Source organism: Taudactylus pleione, unplaced genomic scaffold, assembly GCF_031769625.1.
Source record: "Taudactylus pleione unplaced genomic scaffold, aTauple2 ptg000190l, whole genome shotgun sequence".
NCBI classification, from domain to species: domain Eukaryota; kingdom Metazoa; phylum Chordata; class Amphibia; order Anura; family Myobatrachidae; genus Taudactylus; species Taudactylus pleione.
In genome coordinates, this window is record NW_028284592.1 from 2,834,462 (window position 1) to 2,858,039 (window position 23,578).

The window sequence follows — 23,578 nt, forward strand, 5'->3', positions numbered from 1 at the left end:
CTTTGCTATTACTGTGCAGCTCTATATTGCTGAAAGTATCATCTGAAAGATGTAGCCATACTGTAGAGATATGACTCGCTGCATGAATTCTGTAAGATTTCTTAAGGCTGCAGGGGGTGCGGTGCAGGACTCCCAACCAGGGGCAGAGCTATGGGAGACAATGGAGGCGCCTGTCGCCAGGTACCAGCACTGAAGGGGCACCTTCTCCATTGCCCACAATATATTCACCCTGCTTAAGGCTATTTTACATTAGTGTTTTTGGGCGTATGTGATAGATAGATAGATAGATAGATAGATAGATAGATAGATAGATAGATAGATATGCACAATATATATTTTCCCATTTTTTTAGTGGGGGCACCAAATTATAACTTGCCTCCAGGAGTCTGGGATGGAGTTATGCCACTGCTCCCAACTGCACAAACTGTACCCATTATAGATACTGTTCACCCCTGACATTGTTATAATTTCTTGGTATGTACAAGGTATCTACAGTAAGTGGACTTGAGATACGTAATAGAGGTAGATGTGAGGCTCTTATTAAGTAATTACACTCTTGTGAAGGAACCTTATTGTCTATTGATGAGTTATGCAAGGGAATGTAAACACAAAATGTATGAATGAGTTACTCTTGCCTGTAGTTGGAGGAACAACATACAGATGACAGAACCTGAATGGCTTGGAGGGGGTTCAGATTTCCTGGTCATGTCCAGCTCCTTGCCTTTATAAAGGAGTTATTAGTGAAATGTGCATCAACATTCGCTGAGTGTGTACACCATCCAAAATACCAATTTATGTCTGGAAGACTGCGTATGTGACTTTATCATCAGTAGTCTAGAATAAGGGACTAGCCCTGTGAGATTAGTTATAGATAGTTATAGTTACTAACTTAGTATACTGTTGTGAGTGTTTTCTGTCAAGTTATTATTTTTTTTCGCTGCACATCTATCCATTATCTGTAAATCACAGTGTATGGGGGGATACATGTTTGGTACTGATACGTATTACTGTCTGAGCATTATAATCACCTTAGTTGAAATACTTATCTATGTAAAATCCGAGTGATTGACTACAATGATCCTTGAGGTGTTCGCTTAAAGCAGAGGTGGGGAACCTTTTTTCTGCTTAGGGCCATTTTGATATATATAACATTATTTGCGGGCCTGGTGCAGGCCACGTCCCCTCCGTGTGATGTCACACAGGGGTGGGGCCACAATCGCTGGTGATTACAGCAGTGCCCGGAGCATCCTGAGGAGGCTCCGGGGAGCTGTAAGGGCAGGGGTGTGACCGTCTGGTGCATCCTAAGGACACTCCTGGTGGCACTGCTGCATAGATTCTGGCTGCAGAGTGCCATTCTAGGCACCCTGATAGCCAAATGAGGCTAGCAGGAAAAAGCTCAGAGGGCCAGACCAAATGATTCCGGGGGCCTTATACGGCCCCCGGGCCTGAGGTTCCCCATCCCTGGCTTAAAGCATACGTATATACCACATATAGAGATCACATTTGTGAAATATGTAATTACAGGTATCCAGGTGACTGATCGTTTTCTGACCTCTCATTTGTGCACTAATTTATAATCATTATTTGTGATATGAAAAATATGATGAGAACAGTCTGTCATCTATTTATATAGATGGATCAGCTATTATAGCTGAATATGCCTATCATTAACAAAGACGTTTAGGAGCAATACTCAGCTATTATAGCTGAATATGCCTATCATTAACAAAGACGTTTAGGAGCAATACATTGCCAGTTATATAGTAAAGGTGCCCACACACATAGCGACATTTTACACGATTTGGCCGATTTCAACGAATCGTGACGACGAATCAGGTAAAAAAAGTACAAATCGTGAATTTATACTCACGAGCATGATGCCGATGTGCGTCCCCGCTCGTCGTATATCGCATCTTCTGATCTGCCGTGCTGTAGGGCAGATTAGCCAATCTGGGATACAATGCATTGGCTGCAAGATAGATGTTTAGTCAGATTGGATATTTTTAACTCCAAATCGTGATCACGACGGCAAGGGAGCTCCCGTGAAAGTTCATGAGGAAATTGGCCATAAAATCGTATCGTGAGCACATCGGTATATTTGTGGGCACCTTAAGAGTCCACTTCTAACAGTATATGTGTGATGTGACATTACTGTGGTTATATGAAACCTACTGGAGACTAATGGCAACATTTAATTCTGTAAAAAAAGTAATATATGCAGTAAAAAGCTGGTTACTAATTGCGGGATATACATATAGAGACCCACTACCACTACTGAATGTAATACAATGCAGAATGCAACTCTGTATTGTATTACATAAACAGTACACCATTGCACAACACTTTAACATTGCATACAATTACAATGCTCATACACATATATTAAACAAGTATCTGCACATATAACTGTCAAAGAATAGTGCAAGAGGATACAAATGGTATTCATTAGACTAAGTCAGTGATTCCCAACCTCATTCCTCAAGGCACATTAACAGTCCTGATTTTAGTAATATCCATGCTAAAACACAGGTGGTTAAATCAAAATAACTGAGGTACTACTTAAGTCACCTGTGCTCAAGTATGGCTATCCTTAAAACCTGGACTGTTAGTCCAGGGGTTCGCAACCACGGTCCCCAAGGCACACTAAGTAGTTGCATCCAACATGCATTAAGTCCAGATTACAAAATTTGTTTAGCAGGGATGTGCTGAAAGTAAGGCTCATTAACACTCGTACTATATATCCCACCTAAACTGTTACTAACCCAAACTACTTTGAAAGAAGTGGATTTTTAATAAAAAAATACAAACAATTAAATAAAGATTCATTTATACACATTTATACATATTCAAGGATTAGTGACTGCTAAGAAAAATTTGTTTGGTCACCAACAAGTGTATCACTCAACATTGTTAATCATTGGTTTTATTTTTATTTCTTTAATACTGTACAATATTTGTTTTTAGTTTGAAAACTTTTTATTTATCATCCTTTATCATATGACTGATAAACATTGTTGAACACTTTTCAAATATAATTTTAAACATGGGCTAAATATTATTTGAATGCATAATAATAGAATTGTTTGGTTTTAAAAATATTCTATTGATCCTCAGTGCACACACAAAAACTTACTTTGCCTCTTTTAGTTTTATGTTAAAAAAGCAGAAATATGCCTGAACCTTAACCATACAGTAGCTTAGTAAATCAGACTATTTATTCCCACACTCCTTGTAAGATAATTGGTGATCATATTCACCAGTGTTATAATTTTATGGTGCATCGGCTCGAAACTATACTCCTGAACATAGTGAAAACCTACTCTATCCAAGGTGTTCCTTTACCAGAGTCTCAGTGGCTGCTCCATACAACCATTTTCTACATGCTTCAAGGTATGTCCCACAGCCAAAACCCTGTGGTGGGCTGTGTGGTACTGCAGAGTGTTGAGGGAAGAGTAAGAAACTACAGTCACAGCAACTATGACTTCTTATTGCTCTACTCACTTACTGTACACCCACTCCACAGCTTTTTTAAAGGGGTGAACAGAAAAACTTGAATAGCTACCGTAGTTGGGAGTGCAGTTTTAAATAAGATTAAGAAATATTTTATTTAGCATCAAAATTAAATTGTATAGATGCCATTCTTGGAACTCTATTTTTGTTATTATATATATTACCTAGGCAGTTATTAATAAGAAACAAAACAAAATGCTAGTTATTTTTGTTGAACAGATCTAGGGCATTGGTTCTCAGACATGTGTTATTATTGGGTGCCTTGAAGTCATGTGGTTAGCCCCATCAGTGTTAAGGACAAGAGAGACGTTCTCTAAATATAACTCAATAGTGCTAAGAACAAGTCATACTTGTCCTAAGCATAATGCATGCGTTGGAAGCCAGAGAGAATATTTTGCTTGATAAAACATTGCGTCTGGGGTGCAATAACATCATTAATCCCTGTCCCCTCCCTCCATCCAATACACTACACACTGTTGTAAAAAGCCCAGGAATGAGAGTGAGGGCACTCACACTGGCCTATGTCCCACATCCTGGCATATAGAGATTCTTGTTTCTAAACCATCATTGTTGGTCACCAAACAATGTTATCCTGCAAGCAATAAATACTAGTAGATCCAGGGGATGGTAAGGGTATGCTTCCCCATTCTGGCACTTATTTACTCAGGGGCATTTTCATTTGAAATAGGGGAGTCTCCTGTTTTAAATTATGTGCCCCTTAGAAGTTATTGTCCTGGTAATCACAAGACAGTATCATCCTATACTGCAGAAATCATTACAAATCCCAGAGTTGGGAGGTTCTAATGTCATGTTCTCCCCCATCCTGGCTTTAATATACTCTGGGTTTACTGCATCAAATCACCTCTTATGCGCTTCAGTAAAACTAGCTAGGAAAAAAAATTGCATTATAATATATGTGTAGTATTTTGCTGTTTTGAAAAAGTGGATTAGTACCAAACCAAAAATCAAATAATATCTTTTGGTGCAGTTGTGGGTAGAACATATAAAATACAAACATTTGCTTTAAATTTACCTTCTTGCAGTGTCTATAAATAAACAAGAAAAACACTTTATTGGCCACTTTGCCACGTGACTTTTATAACTCCTCTACAGGAGAAGCCTGGAGAAGAGATGTGTATCACGGGACCGTGAGTAGGGGGCAGGTCTAAATGATGCATTTTCACATAATTTAACCCTGTCCCCTTCATAAGTAGCCAGGATTCCTGGCAATTATCTACCCATCCTGCCCACTTCACTAGGAAGTGGGTTGGATGTGGAAGATACGGACACTCTTCTGATGGTGCAGGGGGGATACCCGGAAATTCGGGAGCCTCCCGCAACTTCCTGGAAAATAGGTAACTATGAAGCAGATAAAAACAAAAAATAGTAATTTCTTATAATCTTCTGTAAGCAGCTAGCTAAACTTATTTGGTTACTGCATACCATGTTTACGAATATTGATGTGGCAACTGTGACCAGCCCAAAAAGTGAGTAAATAGGTTTAGCACAGGGGTGAGAAAAGGCACAGCGGTGAAGGGGTTAATTGGCCACATGGAAAATGCATTTGTAGACATAAGAAAATAAAATGTTTTATACACAAAGCAAAAGACCTCCATATAAAGTTATTCTGTTTCAGAGATAATTCTCATTTAACAGCACAGGAATTAAGCCAAGTCTTTGTCAATGCTGTGCCAAATTTAGATTATTCTAAGTTTTATAGCAGAACATAAAGACTAAAAATAGTTTAAAGAAATCTAATTAATGCATTTCATTTGTATTTTACATCTATGTACTTCACAGTAAAATTGGCATGTACAAAATAAATACTCCCAACACTCCAAATATATTTTATTTCTCAGTAAGATAATGAGCTAATCCTTTTTTCAGACAGTTTTTCTTTTAAATAAACAAAATCTAATTGAAAAAAGCTGAGACAGCTTAGGAGCTAAAGAATAGAAAACAATTACTGATTCTGAATGTGCATATTGAATTCCACACCAAATTTGCATATAGTTTATTTGTGGAAAAGGAACACTTTCTGCACATTCATTTCTGCGATGGACTCCTACTGACTGGATTCCAATATACTTCTCATTCTTTTTCCCCCAACTGTTCTTTTATTTGTTTTTTACTTTGCATTCAATGGATTATTAAGAAAAAAAAAATAACTTGAATAAATCTAAGGTCTATAACATCTGGTAAGATTTGGCTGGGGGTGACTCATTCATGAATCGTATCATATATTGGGAACACTAAAGGAATTGCATGATACATCACACACTGACATATTATTTTAACTCACAATGCTTGATAGGTTCACAATGTTCTCATGGCAAAGCATAGTCACCTGACTGGCACAGACACAATATGGATTTGCTTTGCTGACCCCAGCAGTTATTCATCTTTACTGAGACGAAAAAAAAAAATAGTTTCCCAAGGAAATATCATATGAAGTCTTGCTATTGTAATATTTTTAACACCAAACTAACATTGTAGGTGTTGCACCATACTATTCCTGATCTTAGAGGGCAGTTTTAAGAATGCCATAGTAGTTGAACTAAATAGCTTAAATGTTCACAACCCTATCCAGGCTGCCAGAGGCAGGTTCCATCTTTATCCGTTCCCTGAAAACTGTTGGAGCTCTGGGTTTTATGAGCCCAATTAGTTTAGACCAATGTTTCCCAAACCCGTCCTAACATTCCAGAGTTTAAGGAAATCCATGCTTGATCACAGATGGTTGAATCAAAATATCTGAGATAATTAAGTTAACTGTGCTCGAGCGTGGATATCCTTAAAAGCTGGACTGTTAGAGGAGCTTGAGGACCGAGTTTGAGAAACACTTATTTACAGCTGGATAACTATTATAAGAATTAATCTGAGGAAAAGTTGGCATTTGAAGTGTGGGCCTGATTCAGAGATGTATGTTCATCCAAGGATGAACGCACATCTCTGATGTTTAGGGGTCTGCCTCAGTGCAGGAACTGTTCTACACATGTGCAGAATGGGTCCTGCTATCTCGCTTGCAGACCCCCCAACTTGCAGCATGATTGACATGCTGCAGCATTTGAGTCGCAGAGCCTTGTTGTCATTCCTGGAAACTGAGGCGTGTTGTCTCAATTTTCCAGGTGGGGCAAGGCCAGGGTCTGTGTCTGCGTGGGCGGTGGAGGGGGGGGGGGTCCTGTGCCTCGGGTGGCAGGAGGAGGGGAGTGAAGCCAGAGTGCAGCTGCCTCAACTGCAATGCCGGAGAATTAGAGAGAGCAGGAAGAGAGTGGTCAGCCAACAGTTGTCACCTCCCAGGGGCCGTGCTATGCAGTAGTAGGCTGTAAAGCCTCTATCTCCCCTATATGTCTCTGCATGGCCCCGCCCTGTCTTTACAGACCACAGCAGCCTCGGGGGGACCTGTCTGACTAGCAGCTGCTTCCTGGGCACTGCTATGTGGCTGCTACAAAACAGGTACAGATTCAACAGAGATCTCCAACAGGTACATTGAGGTATCAAAGGGGGGTATAGTTTTACAGTAGGTACAACAACTAAAAAGGGTGGGTAAGGGGTTAATGATTTAATGAGGATAATTGTTATTAAAATTGTTTTATGAAACTGGGGGATGTAATTTGGAGTTTAATGCTGTCTGTATTATAAGATTGTTACTAATGCTGTATATATGATATGGCGGTCACTAATGCTGTCTGTATTACTGCATATGGCGTAATGATGAGTCTTTGCCCCGGGTGTCAGAAAGGCTAGCTTCACTCCTAGGTACTGGTGATATTAATAGTTGTAAGTTGGTCTGATGGAATGGATGACCCTAAAGTTATTTCTGTCATCTTCCTTCAAAAAGGTTTTTTTCTGTCAGAACAAGAGTTCGTGCCAGAGTTGGTATAACATAGAGAAATGTGGAGTATTTCTCCAGTGGAGGAGAGTTTTCTTTAGGTTTTAACAAAGAGGGATACTAGATTACCAGATTTTACCAGATCTTATATAGAGAAAGAGACCTCTAATTTCCCATCAGTATCACTGGCCAATAATAAACTTACACCCCAGCTGAAACCTAGATTGAAAGAAAAAAAAACTTTCAGATTGGAGTAGTAACATATAAAAGGGCAAGGGTGTTGTGGGAATAGAGTTACTGTGTTCCATAAGTTTCAACAGCTATATTGTTAGAACTGTATATATTATGATCACGGTATTAGTTTTACACAACATATCTAGTATTTTATGTTCAATGATCATTTATAGATCCTTGGTAAATATAAATATTGAGGTGATAAAAAAAACAGCACTTCAGTTACAAATTATACTCTCATTAAGGGATGCAGTTTGGATGTCTGCAGTCACAATGTCGACAGTGCCTTTGTAGACACCAGAAAGCCAGCGCCAGGATCCTGACATGTGGCAAGTTTAAAGTCCGGCAAGGTAAAAATACTGTAAGTACTAACCATGTTGGGATCCCGGCACAAATTAACTGCTGACATTGTGACTGCAGACGTGATCCTATACCGAACCCCCTTATTAGAGCTCACCTTTGTCTGCAAACCATGAGTTCCAGCAAATTTATGTTCTTTAAAGATCACTTATTTTGTCATTTTATTAGTTGAAGGAGTATCTGGGGGTACTGTACTTAATCTTTTCCTAGGATTAGAACATTTGTTCCTATAATCTGCTTTCCGTATTGCCGTTAACATACCCAGTCGAGCAGAGTCATAGTTAATGCTCTTTCTCACTTCTCCACATCTGTTGCACCATTCTGCAAATCCCTATACTGGATTCTTATGGGCTTGATTCAGAGATATTTATATATTACCAGTTATTTATATAGAGCACACATATTCCGCAGCACTTTAAAGAGAATATTGGCCATTCACATTAGTCCGTGCCCCAGTTGAGCTTACAATCTATATTCCCTATCACATGCTCACACACATGCACGCGAGATATACGCTATTCCCACAGTCTTTGTAGACAGCGGCTGTGTGAAGCTATGCAAATGCTGCAGAAGGCATGTTGTGTAAAAAGGCGCCTCCTGTTGGCTTCTGTGATCCACTACTACAGCCAAGGACACATCTTCGGGTAATCTGTGTGACCATCGGACATCAGAGTAACCCTCAGTTACTCAAGATGTCCAGTGTAACCATGCTGCATTTGCCAGTATATCTGTGTTAGAAGGCACAGACCTCACCCTGGCCTCGGCACACTTACAAAACGGGGCTGACACACCCCTATTTTGTAAATCGCTCACCATCACCGCCCCCAAACAGCTGCAGCCTGTCAATCAGACTGCGGCGTCCAAGGCACTACAAGCGATGTTACAGAACGAGTTCTGCACATACACATTGCACCATCTGTTAGTGCACAGATCTCAAACCATTAGAGATGTGCATTACCATTGAGGTAACGTATATCTCTGAATCTGGCCCTATGTCCTTCAGAATCCATGACCCTCACTTACAAAGATTTTGACAACACCAACCGGTAACACATGTCAAATCTTAACTCACAATATTCTTCATTGCTGTACAATATTTTTTTTTTATTCCACAAACACAAGTAGGATAGTTATACCAGCTGTATTCAAGAGGTTTACTTTATTTTATCAATCCTAATAGTGAATCCATATTCCGATATCAAAGATAATAGAACAAAATGGGCATAAGTGTATATGTGAGGTTTGCATTATATACACTTACACCTATGCTACTGTTCCAGAGCTGCATGCATCCAGCAATCTGACCATCTTTGTATTTGTACCCAACTACAGCTATCAGTGAGTGCATTGTACATCTATGTTTTAGGACACAAATACATTTAAACTCTACATCAGCCCAGTATATACTTAAATAATCAAGCCAGCTGTAAAGGGGTTAACGCATTTAATGTTTTTATTGGCCTTCTGAAAAATAGCATCATCTGAAGTTGCATTTTAGTGAGCAGTTACATGACATTAACCCAATTTCTGAAGTACAAAGAATGGATCATATTGCTTTAATTACATATATTAACCCGTGAAAAAGAAAGTAAATTCCTAATCTCCGTGGCCCTTTGAAAGACATGTATAAAAAAATCCATTTTATCAAAACAATGCGTTGTTAACAAGATACTCTGCCAAATACTGTTATAACAAAAACAATAACTCCATAATATGCACTTTCAATATTACCACATGGACTTCATAAGCAGCTGTATGAACGCTTAAGTGAAAGTGCATGTCTTCAAGTTTTTGATCAATTTAAGGGAAAACAAGTCTTGGCTCTGGTACTGAATTTAATATCTTTCATTGCAGAAATTCTTACCATACTCTTTGGCCAAAATATCAGTAGTTCATTGTTTTTAAATATCAGTCAATTCTCTATGTCAATCATTCTCTGTTTAAGGAGTAGTTCATTTTAAAATGAAAAACACATAATAAATAAACTCATGATCCTTATTGCATCCATAACTGATAGAAGGTGGCTATCACAGTTGGCAGTTGTTGTAAAATGATACAATAGTCAGAGAAGTTACTGACAAATACCAATACATTATTTGATAATGACATTTCTAAAAGCATTGCTGTAGCTGTAGCATGGTAAGCAGTACTTAACCTTTCTTTTATTTATAAACCCTGTTTGAGCCAGCTCAGAAGCCTTTTTTTTTCTCGTGTTATAGAATAATGTATTCATTCTTATACTGAACTTTATTATCGGTAACAAGATCATTGCAATACAGAAGTACAAAATGAATCATTTAGAGTTATGAGAAATCCAGTTAGACGGTGGATTTGGCACCTTGGTAAAACCATGTTGAGTTGTTGGGGGGCAAATTTGAAATGTGTGAACAGTTTAGAGATAGGAGGATCTCAACTATTAATTGCAGTGTAAAAATAAAGCTTCCCATTTTTTTGTGTGTTTTGTTCTTTGTGTCTTGCTTTTCTCGATATTTGGTACAGCTCTGAGAAGGGGACTTTATATATCAAAACTTCATTGTGAATATTCCACTATGCAAAGCCTTTACTCTCCATAAATGGGAGCCAAGCAATATAGGACTGTTAAAGGTAGTGTCAGCACTTAAGATATAAGTGGTATAACACCCTCGTACCCAAACATAAAATATAGGTTGCAATTGGCAAATAAGGCTTGACCCAACAAAACTGCTAATCAGTAATCAAATGATTATATTAGTTAGACTAATGGCATTATAATACAGCTCACTATTGTCATGGATAAACTAAATTTAAAAATAACAAAATCGATTTCACTATTGTAGACAACAATGGTTAGAGAAATAATTAAAATTACAAATAATTTTAAAATAATTTAAAAACACAGTATCACAAGTTAAAAATCAGGCTTAAAATTATAACGGAAATTAAAAATAAAATTTTCACGTAAAATTGCAACGCATTTCACAGCTGGCCGCTTCCTCATTATATGTATTTTTAAGGCCATGTTCAGACGGCATAGTTGGACCTGCCATAGGACTGATGCAAGCTGATGCGGCTGATGATGCATCTTAGTATGCACCGCAAAGGCATATTGGCGCAGCCAGTGGCCGCCTCATTAGGCTCAGAATTGGTTGTGGCATTAGCATAAAGAGGCAAACACAGTTGTGGAAAAATATGCCGCTACCGCTTTTGCTTGCACCTTTACATCAGGCCCATTGTATCATTCAGTGTGCTCCTAATGCTATAGAGCAGGCCTGGCCAACCTGTGGCTCTCTTCAGCTGTTGTGAAACTACAAGTCCCAGCATACCCTTACACCGATCAGCTGGTAAAGCATGCTGGGACTCATAGTTTCAGCTGTAGAGTTAAAAGTTGACCAGGCCTACTGTATGAGAGCATGCGAGCTAATCATCCCAGGATTAACTTTGGCTGCATAAAAAAATATCAGGTATTAGTAATTATGTCATTGGTTTTATTGGGATTTTTAATAATGTCAGGACAACCTTCTCTTTTTAAAATGTTCTGGCTAGGCTACCATTGCTAAAAACCCTTGTTCTTAAAGTACAGTAGTCTATAGCAAGATGTGGAGATAAAACATGAAATAGCTTTTTCAAATAACAGTTTTACCACATATTTTGTATAATAAGAACATAATGTAGCATGTTTTCAAGTAAAGCAGCAGCTTCTCTGCCACATTGCTGTTAAATAAATATCAGGAAATAAAGTAAGCCAGGAAATCACATGTACTGTATGAATTTGTTAATAGCTGTAATTTTCATCTGCCAATAAACAGAAACCACAGTTTGTCACTTTATAGCAGTTCAGGAAGGCTTGTTATTCTTAAACCATTAAACTTTAATATTTCCTCTAAAGATACATGGCACAGTATTTTGTTATTGTGTTCTCTATGGCAACATTATCTTGTTAAATGTTAACTTAAATTTTGCCCTTTTGTGACACTCAATGATTTTTGTCACCAAATGTATTCACAATATTTAAAAAACATCACTCTCCAAAAATGCTTTGTAGCTGTTCTGGTATGTGGACATGTCCAGATGGAGCAGTGCAAAGGAATGCAAAAGGCATTTTTACTTTTCTTTTTTATTGTATGACATCATACAAAAGCATTCTGCTATTGCTCCAGAACATTATAGTGCATGGGTTTGTGTGGCAACATTTCACTTACAGTATCAGAAGATGTTTGCACTAATTAAGTGCTGTCCAGTTTCTTAGCAATGAAGAGTTCAAAGATTTTCAGATGCAGTATTGCAATAAATGTAAAGATATACCTACAGTACATGGTCCGACCATGCACCACTAATCTGGTCCTGGTCACTATATTCTTCTGTCCCTCCTCTCAGGCCCTGGCGATTACAAGAATACATATTGTTAGATAACAACAGTAAAAAGATTTTACAGGTTTCATTGACCTCTTATTTAGAAACAAACTTGCCTGATGATACTTCAGTTACAAACCATTGATGTGCCCTTAAGGCAGTTATGAGAGGGGCAGCTATCCAAGCAGCGACTAGATTCAGGAAAATCAATCAAGAGGTTCAGGTGGCATATGAATCTGAAGTTGTGCAATTAGACACCCAACATAAACTAAAACCAAAAGATGCCTCTATTTATTCTGCTCTATTTGAGGCAAGGAAGAAACTGAACTCAGCTCCTTCAATACAACTGGCCATTACTAAATTGATCAAAAATGTTCCACTTTAGGGAATAGAGCAAGCAAATTACTTGCTCGTAAATTAAGAGGAAAAAATGCTATTAACAGAATTAAATCCCTTTCAAACACTAATGGGTCCTCCACCTCCAACCCTCGAGATATAGCTCAACAATTTGCCTCTTATTATGAAAAATTATATAATCTTAATCAGGATAATTCTATTTTTCAACCTACGGAAGACTCAATCAATATGTTCCTAGATTCAGTTAAGCTACCTCACCTCTCCTCTGATAATGTGATAGCTTTAAGTTCTCCGTGAAATAGTGAGGAAGTTCAATCTGCAATCAAATCTTTTAAAAAAGATAAGGCACCCGGCCCAGATGGGTTTAACAATAACTTTAACTTATATTTTCAGTCCTCTCTCATACCCGTACTGGTTAACCTATTTAACTATGTAAACAAAAAATATGGTGGTTGCTCATATCAGCTTAATGACATAGCACAGGTGCTTGTAAAGGGCGGGGTTTACACTGAGCACAGAAAAAAGGGATTTGCCCTCCAGCACACTGTAGCAAACTCAACAAAAAATACTTAAATCCTAGATAATAGAGATTCAGAGGTATTAGTTACATATATTTGCAAATATATGAATAAGCGCCAGGCCAATCATCAAGGCTCCTCTATACTGGCATCCCTAACATTAAGGGGTTCACGTCCGAGAATGAATTCCGATGTCAAATTATATGCAAAATTGATAGCTAATAGACTAAATCCCAGGGCCGCCATAATGGGGGGGACTGCCGGGCCTAAAGTCCCGGGCCCAGGCAGAAAGGTGGCCCGTAAGGCAGTGGAGTTGATAAGCGCTGGTGGCATATTGTATGAGGTGCCGCAAGCCAATCAGGAGCCGCCACTGTGGCGGCAGGCTTCAAATTCGAAATACTGCTGTTACCCGGGTCCCTCTCTCTATCCGGGAGAGTGTTAGCGGCAGCAGCGTGCTTGTAGGAGCCTCAGTCTGGCAACCGGCAGCCAGCTGGGAGAGGGTGGCCTGCCGGGAAGAGAACAGCCCGGGGAGAGGGAGGAACAGCAGCAGCGGTGGGGGAGAGAGCAGAAGTGACAGGGGGAGAATCAGTCTGCATCCGCTGCCGCGCGATGGTGAAGAGCTCAGACGGGCAGGAAAGGCTGCAGGGTATCCCACTTTCTATCCAGCTATTCCTGTGGTATAGACAGACCAGGTACAGAGCCTCCTGGTCTCCCACCCTCACCCTGCTCTCCCACTTTTTCTTCCACCTGCTCTCCCACCTTCACCCTGCACCCACCCTCACCCTGCTCTCCCACCCTCACCCTGCCGATGACGTTCTTTTATTTTTCACTAAACCGGAAACCTCTTTATCCTCTCTCCACATTATTCTTCAGAAGTGTTCTGCAGCATAATTTTACAAATTAAACACTTCTAAAACTGAAGCATTGACATATAATATTGACCAGGTCTCCCTAAGTTAATTTCAGTCCCTCTATACTTATGCTTTGTCAGTCTACTAGTCTTAAATATCTAGGGATCCAGATGCCATTACAATTACAAGAAACTATATCTTGTAACTACTGACCATTACTGATCAATTCTCAACATTCACTAAATTATGGGTTAACTTTGAGATTTCATGGATGGGGTGTCTCTCTGTGAAAATGATGCTCCTCCCAAAAATCCTATACCTTTTTCGTGCCATACCGTATTTGGTTTCAATACTCTTCTTAAATAATTTTTATTCAATTATCTTTTATTTCATTTGGAAAGGTAAAATACATAGAATGGCTAAAGTTCACCTATTCCAATCTAAGTCTAAGGTGGGGTTAGCTGCACCTAACCTTGAACTCTATCAACATGCTTGCATTCTGGATCATATGAAAGATTGTCTCACCCTTCTACCTATTAAACCATGGGTAGATATTGAACGTTCTATAAGTAATCCTTTCCCCTTTCAAGACCTGCTTTGGGCTAAGACTACAGATAGACCCTCTCTCATTACTGACACTCTCATAGTTTGTAATAAATTAATCAGATTACAAGGATACTTTTCTCTCCCCTCTTCCAATATTTCTATATTAGCAGTTTCTAAATTGATCCCTGACTTAAATTTACATATTTGGATTGATAAAGATATTTCGACGGTTAAAGATCTCTATAGTAGCCACTACCTTAAGTCATTTCAACAACTTCAAGATCAGTTTTATATCCCTAAGAATGATTTTTACAAATATTTACAAATTAGACACTGGATATTCCTTCCTTCTCCACCTTCGTACATAATGTTTAAAATCTCTCTATTGGGACGTAAAGGTGGTATTTCCATGTTGTATGGAACACTCTTGTCTTTTACGGAAGACAATAAATTGCTATTTCAATCCAAATGGAAGTTAGACCTTCAAATTTCCCTATCTGATGAAGATTGGTCTGCTATATTAATACATGGTTTATATCATACTCGAGATAAACTACCTAAGTTTTGGCCTGAGACCTACAAATGTTGTTGGAGAAACTGTGGGTTTGAGTGTACACTAATTCATACCTTTTGGTCTTGTCCAAAAATTAAGTTTTTATGGTCTGAAGTTTTTGATTTGATTTCTAAAACTACGTCAGAGATTTTACAGCAACTCCCTGATATTGCCTTCATCTGAATTTAAGGATAGTTGGCTTTATTAATTTGCCATTTTGATGTTATAGAACTGGTAAAGAACTGGGAAAACAGCTACATGTAGCAGCTCACCGAGCTCCGGCTGAAGGGAAATGAAAGTGGGGAAGAGAAGAAAACTTGCAGTAATTTATGGAGAATATTTAATTATTCATATCAGTCCGTGGAGCTTACAATATTTATTACCTACCACACAGACACAAAACATGGTTAATTGAATTACTAGTATATTATATCCTGAAAAACATCAAAATAACAGAGTAAAAACTTAAAATGTATTTGTGTCATTGAGGTGAAAATCCCCTCTAGTTATCAAGGGGTTATGCAACATGCAGTTAATGAAGGTAGTACAGTATAAATAATACATATATTAATTTTTTTTTGAATGAGGACTGCAGTCTGGTTCTGTTAGCTAATAGCATCTTCATTCAGTACCTTATGGACTTGAGATTCCTCTCTGGTAGCTGCAGACATCTATAAAGGCTTTTGTTGAAATGCTTCACAATGGGGAAAGTGCTGTGATGGGGTTGCCTCTGTTAAGTAGCAAGTATTGTTAAATAGCTTTGATAAATTGGAGTTAAGCCATGCAAAATGTTTGTTTTTTATTGTGGAAAAAGTGTATATATATATATATATATATATATATATAGTAGGCAAAGTCATAGTGGCAAGAAGTGTTTTTTTCACTAGTATGAGATACCACCAGGACACTGTGGCAGGATCTTCAGCTGTCTTGAAGGGTAGAGCTATCACTTTACTATCTGACTGAGCTAAGTGAAATGTCAGCATAGCACTGAACAATGTTTTTGCCTCATTTGTTAAAAATTTCAATTTTGGGATTTATTGGTACTTGAAAAGAAAAGTAAATTTTGTTTGTTCATTTCTATTTTAATGGTGTAGCATAGCCTAGCTTTAATTTCTCAGTGGTCTGATAATGAAACAGTTATGAGAGGCTGAAGTAACACAATGCTGTGCTCAGTTCTACATATTTTTTTTCTTTTTATGAGCTGTGTTATATAATATAACCATTTTCTGGTTTATGTGCAATTCAGCAATTATGCTTTTGATATAATACAAAGAGATTGAAGACTCATTGGTCACTCATTACAGCATAGATTGCATCCATCCATAAACATGAATTTAATGGAAATGTGTAGTAAAGTAATGCCAGACCCCATTAAATTTTTAATTGAATTGAATTTATAGTTCCCATTGATCTCTTAATAGAAAGCACTGCTCTTGTGAGTGCCGAGGACAGGCACTTGTCTGTAAATATGTGCTGGTAAATTTAAATTCCATATGATTGTAGGCCATATGTTGTCTTACAACTTTTATTTAAACAATCAAGGCATCTTATAAGAGAACACACTACTATTTATATTACTTAGTACTTTTCATTAGCAACATGATTTTATCATTCACAAATGGCCAGAGTACTAAAGCACTGCACAGACCCACAAGGGGTTATGTATAATCCGACCCAGACCTTGTTGAACCTAGGATTTCTGATAATTACTCTCAATGGTAAAGTGCTGGGACTGTGCCAATACTGAAATACATCTGTAATGGCTGTCATTTGGATTGCTTTGTTGAGTGTAAAATTCTATATACTCCAATCATTTAGGATTATTTGCTAATTCTTTCAGGCTCTGAAATGTGTATAAAAAATAATTGACAAATAGATACAGGCAGTTTCTTCTTTTGACTATCTTCATTACTGTTATGGAAATTAATTTGACCAGTTTGTCATTTCTTTTTCTTATGATGAAAAACATCAGGAATTATGAATGAGGACAGTAACAGATGATATTTTTATATAGTTAATATTTGAAGTCAGCATGGGAACTTGTACTGTACATCACATGCAGCCAGCTTCTTTAGACAAACTGGCTATGACAACTGTATTGGCTACAGGTTAATATGCTCCTAGACTTAGAAGTATAAATACAGTTAATCTGGTACCTTGTTGTCTACTCTTTTGTCCTTTCCATTTCCTATTTTCTAGAGCAGAAATGAGTGATTTATAGCTGCCCAGTTACTTTTTATCGTGCATTTTATAATAGAGTACTTATTTATGCTACATGTAAAGTTATTATTTTTCCTGTCCCGCTGACTCCAGTTTTGGAATGGAGATGGGGTGTATCCACCTCGCAATGCCTGGTACCTCTGAATCTCTAGGCCTCCACATCACCCTACACTCTGCTGAAAATGAGTGACAGCACAACACAATATGAACAAAGTGTAGATTAAAAATGTACATGTCAACTGCATGTCTCAGCTAAGCAAACCTACAAATTAACTAATAGTTTGCAAACACTGTCATTCACTTTCTTCAGTTATGGCTATGGCTTTTCTTAAAAGGTTATTTCAGCTTAACCATCAGTTTATGCCTTGAAAAATAAACTCATGGATTTGCTTAAAATTTCACAAATATTGCTGCAATAGAACCATGAACATAAACTGTTGCAAAGCCTTCATCAATACGCTTCTCGAAAATGAAAGAAGTTTGTAAATGACTTTGTTAAACTGGCAGAGTAGCTGGTTAGACATGCCAAACTTCAGAAAGGTTTGATACTTTTGTAGCAAGTAAGAAATAACTGGAAATCATTTTTATATGAGTGATGAAACATTAACTGCTAAGCCATGCCCTGGAGTTTTCAGAACAAGACAAAATTCTTTTAAGTAAAGGAAGAGAAACATTCCTCTTTATTTTGTTTTTCGTTACAGTTTGAAGGGTGCAAGAAAGCATTTTCAAGGCTTGAAAATCTAAAGATTCACTTACGGAGTCACACGGGGGAGAAGCCCTACCTTTGCCAGCATCCTGGCTGTCAAAAGGCTTTCAGCAACTCAAGCGATCGTGCCAAACATCAAAGGACGCACCTGGATACTGTAAGGAAGGACATATAAAATAATAAGCTTGTTCTTCATGAAAAAACACCCACACAGTTGCCAGCTTCAACAATTCTTACAAATAACTACTCTTCCCTTACCTGTATTATGCAACTTTTACTAGAGGCCATGACATTTCAGCAGCCAAGATCAGTCAGGGGGATAGTCATTCATTCTGTGTTATCTGACATGAATATTTGTACTTTTTTTGCAATTCTCTGATGAATAATCTACAAGTCAAGTCCATAACATGGATAAAGGAGGTCATTGACAAACAAGTGATACAGTACACAAGATACAGAAGCACTGTTGTGATGCCACAAGTTGCCAGTTGTGCATGTTTCATCACAATTTAGCCACTCATAAATATGTACAGCAAGATGGTGCTATTTTTTAAAACATTTGCTCCTGTTGGAATACCAGGTCAGACTTGAATGGATTATAGTGCTCTTTATGGAAGTGACTTATACAGATCTAACCATGCACACTATTTACAAAAGATATTCCTGATGGTGCAGGTGTGCATATAGTGCATAAATAACAGCCATATAGCTTGCACAAATATGAAGTGATGTGATGACACTTTAAATAAAGTCAGCCCCACTACCACTCGATATCTATATGTAATATAGCAAAATTAGATCTTCCTGGCAGTATTTTCATGTGAAGATTAAAAGTTCAAATGTTAGGAGGTGATCCAAATTGCTGTATTTTCATGTCTATATTTTTTACTTGCTAGCAATGTACATTTCAATCACAGAACAAAATCTATATATATATATATATATATATAATTCACACCACTTACTCAGATAAAAATGTATGAATCGGCATGTGTACCTAATGCTGTAATAAAAATGGATGTAATTGGGTACATACCTTCACTTAAACAACTAAAAATGGAATAGTTATGTACTGTAGACTACATTTGATCTCTTGGCTGTTCCAGTTACTCATTAAAGTCCCCTCGACCTTAACGCTCCCCAATCAAACGCCATGAAACAGTAATACCTACTTAAGATCAATTTGCAGCTCACACTTATTTCTAGTCCAAATAAAGTACAGGCATGATCTTCTAAATTGCAAAATAAGTACTCAACTGTATTATATTGCTAATTTGTGAAGTAGACAACATGGTACAGTGCATTAATGTCCAGCATATCTTCCTTAAACATATTGCATCTGCAGTTTAATAATAACAAACCTTTTTGACTTAACTAAACAACTTAAGCACATAAAAGACCAAAAATGATGTACACTTACTAAGTATAGTAGTGCATATCTTAATATTACATTAGGAATAATATTAATGTGCACAGTTACAAGTTGCCAGAGGCGGCCCCAGGTCCACTTGTACCCTGTGCTACACTGCCTCCGCTGCTCTACCCCACCGCCCCTTCCTTCCCCTCCTGAGGTCATACCATAAACACAAGCCGGTGGATGGAGGGCTGGGTTCTTATGCATCGTGAGACAGCTCCGTAGCCGGGCAGGTTATGGCGGCTGGTGGATTCCGCCCTGGGCAGTCACACTGTACAAACGGCCCTCAAGTCAGCCCTGATAGTTGCCAATGTTTGAAATTAGTTGCCAGGGATAAGTTGTACACCACGTACAATATTGACTTGGTGGACCTAGGAGCACTACAATCCCTGTGATGTTTCCCTATTTTCATTATACCTTGTTGTTTTCCATTTTATGGAAGACCCATAAATAAATATCAAATTAGAAAGAACAGAAAATAAGAAGAGAATGACATCTTAAAATCAGTAAAAGAGAACTTTTATTATTCAGTTAGTTAAAATTGAAAAACGGATATTTTAGTCACCATTCTCTAAAACTTGGGACTGTGTCAGAGAACTTGCACACAATGACCTATGCATGTTATTTGAATACATACTGTATAGCACATTTGCTGTATTTAACCTTTTTTTCCCTCATTGTGCTATAGAAAATGCCTGACACTTTTATTCCAAGTGTACAATTTTGTTAGGGAGGTCAGAAAGTCCCACAAAACCTCTCCCTTAATCTCTTTTGAGCAATGACACAAATTGTGCATCTTTTAGCATGAGTCTTTATGACATATGATTGAAAAAAAACACAAAATGGCTGTTTTTAGCTGCAATGAGATAATCTATATAATATATATATATATATATATATATATATATATATAAAGCTGAACGGGCGATGTACTAAGCTTTGGAGATGCAATAAAGTTAAGAGATAAAGTACCAACCAATCAGCTCCTAACTGTCACTCTACAGGCTGTGTTTGAAAAATGACAGTCTCGGAGCTGATTGGTTGATACTTTATCTCTCCACCTTATCTTTCTCCTTACGTACATTAACTCTGAAGAGTGATATAAATTATGTTATCACATTTGCATTTACTGACAGTTGGTTTGAACTCTGGCCAATGATGTCACTTCCAGAGAGTTCAGGCATAATACACATCTACAGTCTCCAAACACAGTTATTTTTCCCATACGTATTCATCACAATCCTCCTCATAATTACAAGAAAGACACTTCTGAAAACATTACAACATTATCCACAAATGTAATGTATCATAGTATAGAAGGAAGGGTAAAAGGCACATATGGGTGCAGAAGACACATACAGAAATAAACAAAAAACACTTTCTAAAGGACAAAAGGTGAGAACTTCACAAAAACTACAATAATAAAGATGAAAAGAAAAAGATAATGCTAAAGATAATCTATATAATAAAATCAAGTGCTGAAAAGAAAAATAGATATTTGAGGAAGAAGAGAGAGAGATGGCGTAAGATGTGTTTGAATTGCTCTCATATTTAGTAGGGCAGTCAATCTAATGCTTTATATTTAAAATATGTAGCAATGATGTAACAATTTTATAAAATATTATTCTACCAATTGCTTCCTTTGCTGTGTCATATCCTAATCTTTTTTCCACTTTGTTCTTTCTCTATAGCAGGTTACTTCTCTAACCCTAACCAATGCTTTCTGGATAGTCACTGCTGTTAGACAGCACGACTAATCTGCTGTATCTGATTTTACTAATCCCTTCTTGAGCAAACGATTCCTATCCTGTAAGTACCTCTGGGAATATTCATTGGTAACAATTGTGAAAAGGCAGTTACAAGTAATGTAATGTGATTATATTCCCTTATTTTTTTCCCTTCTCTAGAAACCCTATGCGTGTCAAATTCCTGGATGCAGTAAGCGGTACACAGATCCAAGCTCATTACGAAAGCATGTAAAAGCTCACTCTTCCAAAGATCAGCAGGCCAGAAAAAAGGTAATATTAACAAAGATGTATCGCTTAAATATGTCCAGAAAACATCATTCTAGAAAAATGATCCTGTGTTTACGACAATGTAAAAGTTTATGTTATTTAGCAACCGAGATTCCAGTTGTCAATCTTACAATGTTGTCTAGACAATGACAACAAACATTTAACTGGTTGCTACTTTGTGTGCTACTTCACCTTTTATAATAATTGAAGGTCCCGGAAAGAAAGTCCAGGGGGCAAGCACAATGGGCATAGTGATGTGATTTGCGTCATTGTGGTCCCACCCCCAAACCATAATGCCACTTATGGCTTCAACAAGATGTGCCAATGTCACTAGGGAAGTTGATGGAATAGGGGAGGGTTCCTTAATCTCTTTGGAGTCAGGAAGAACTCTCCAAAATGTAGACTTCTCCCAGACATTGCCGGAAAGTAAGCAAGTGTGCTAAGTATGTGTGATCTTTCTGCAAACTACAACATAAACTTAGAACTCCTCTACTATTCTAATGTGGGGTAGAGTATGTACACATCCTAAGAAGTGAAATATCTATCTAGACAACACTACATATAGTTGCATTTGTGGTCTAATGTGCTATCACATGAAGATGGGGAGAGTACACTTTCATGTCAGTAAATACGCTAGCTCTTAACAAAGGAAATACTGACATATGTGAGATAATTATGTAATATAATTAGAGATGTGCATAGAGCCCTGTGCTTTGGTTTTGGTTCTAAATCAGCGTCGTGTTTTGGCAAAACCACTTTCAAGTGTTTTGATTGTTTCAGTTTTTGATTTCTTTAAGAATTGATAAAAACAGCTAAAATCATGTAATTTGGACCTATATTTGTTCTTATAGTATTAATAACATGAACAACATTAATTTCCAGTCAATTTTGACCGCCCCACAGCACCTGAAATCACCAGGGAAAGATGTAACTTCAATCGAAAACATGCAAGATCCGGTTTTTAGATCCACCAAAGTTTGGGTGTGTTTAGTTTTCAGCAAGGCTGAACCTCTCATTTTTAATTATAATGAGATAACAAACCACTTCTAATTACAACCCTTCAAAAGTGTGAAAGTAAATACAGTAATGTAGAACAGATGAGATGTAGCCAGCATCCCAACAGTCAGGATGCCGACGGTCACAATACCAACAGCGGCATCCCAACTGTCAGAATACTGACAGATTGTGGAGGTAAGTATTAGGGTTAGGGGGAGGCTTAGAATTAGGGTTAGGGGGAGGGTTAGGACTGCAGGATCGTTAGGGTTAGGCTGCAGGACGAGAGGGTTAAGGTTAGGCTGCAGGACAGGAGGGTCAGGCTTAGGCAGTGCGAGGGGTGGGTTCGAGTAAGGGTTATAACACTTATGGAAATCTGTCAGGATTCTGACTGTCGGTATGCCACTGTCGGTATTCTGACTATCGGCATCCTGACCATCGGGATCCCGTACCGAACCCTGTCATATGACACAGAAATTCAACAGTTTCTTATGCAGTTTCTCTCCTGTCATTTGTAAAGAATGCATGTTAACCATCTCTGCAATGGCACCAGTGATTTTCAGTTGAAATACAATATCTAACAGCATGAATAAGCATAAAACAATTTGTTAGAAATTGCAAGAATAACTTATCAAAGTATCATTACGAAGCAACTTTAATAGATCCATAATGTAGCCTCTCAGAAAATCTGGCACCGTAGGCTCTAAGGGGCTTATGTAATAGGCTGCGAGATGCAGGTACAGACATAAGTCTACCTGTGTTTTTAAAGCAGCAATCATTTAAAAGGCAGAACTGATCTGGTTTAAATTTCCAAAAATATCCCCAAAATTGTTGATTTTTTTAATTATGAAATTATGTAAATAATATTTACTTAAACCCGATACAGTATAATTTGTATTAACAAATATAATAATTATTAATATAATTAATAATATACATTTAAAGGGAAAAAGGGGCACCACATATGCATTAATGACATAGTTAAAACAAATATTTCTTATGTACATACCACAAAGATGTGGAAAAAAGTGCTCATCAAAGGGTCTTTCGTATTCTCTCCTTTGTATTCCTCTATAAGGTTCATTCCATTGAATAGCGATACCTCAAATTTCTTGGGAAAGAAACAGACCATAATGTAGC

At 37.7% G+C, this 23,578-nt stretch overlaps 1 protein-coding gene across 1 annotated transcript in view; it reads left to right on the forward strand.

Moving 5' to 3' along the window:
* Positions 1-23,578, forward strand: part of GLIS3 (GLIS family zinc finger 3) — a 548,195-nt gene that overhangs the window by 393,563 nt on the left and 131,054 nt on the right. The window contains 2 exon segments of the mRNA XM_088476633.1: positions 18,012-18,173; positions 21,338-21,448. Coding sequence (XP_088332759.1) covers positions 18,012-18,173; positions 21,338-21,448 — 273 coding nt within the window.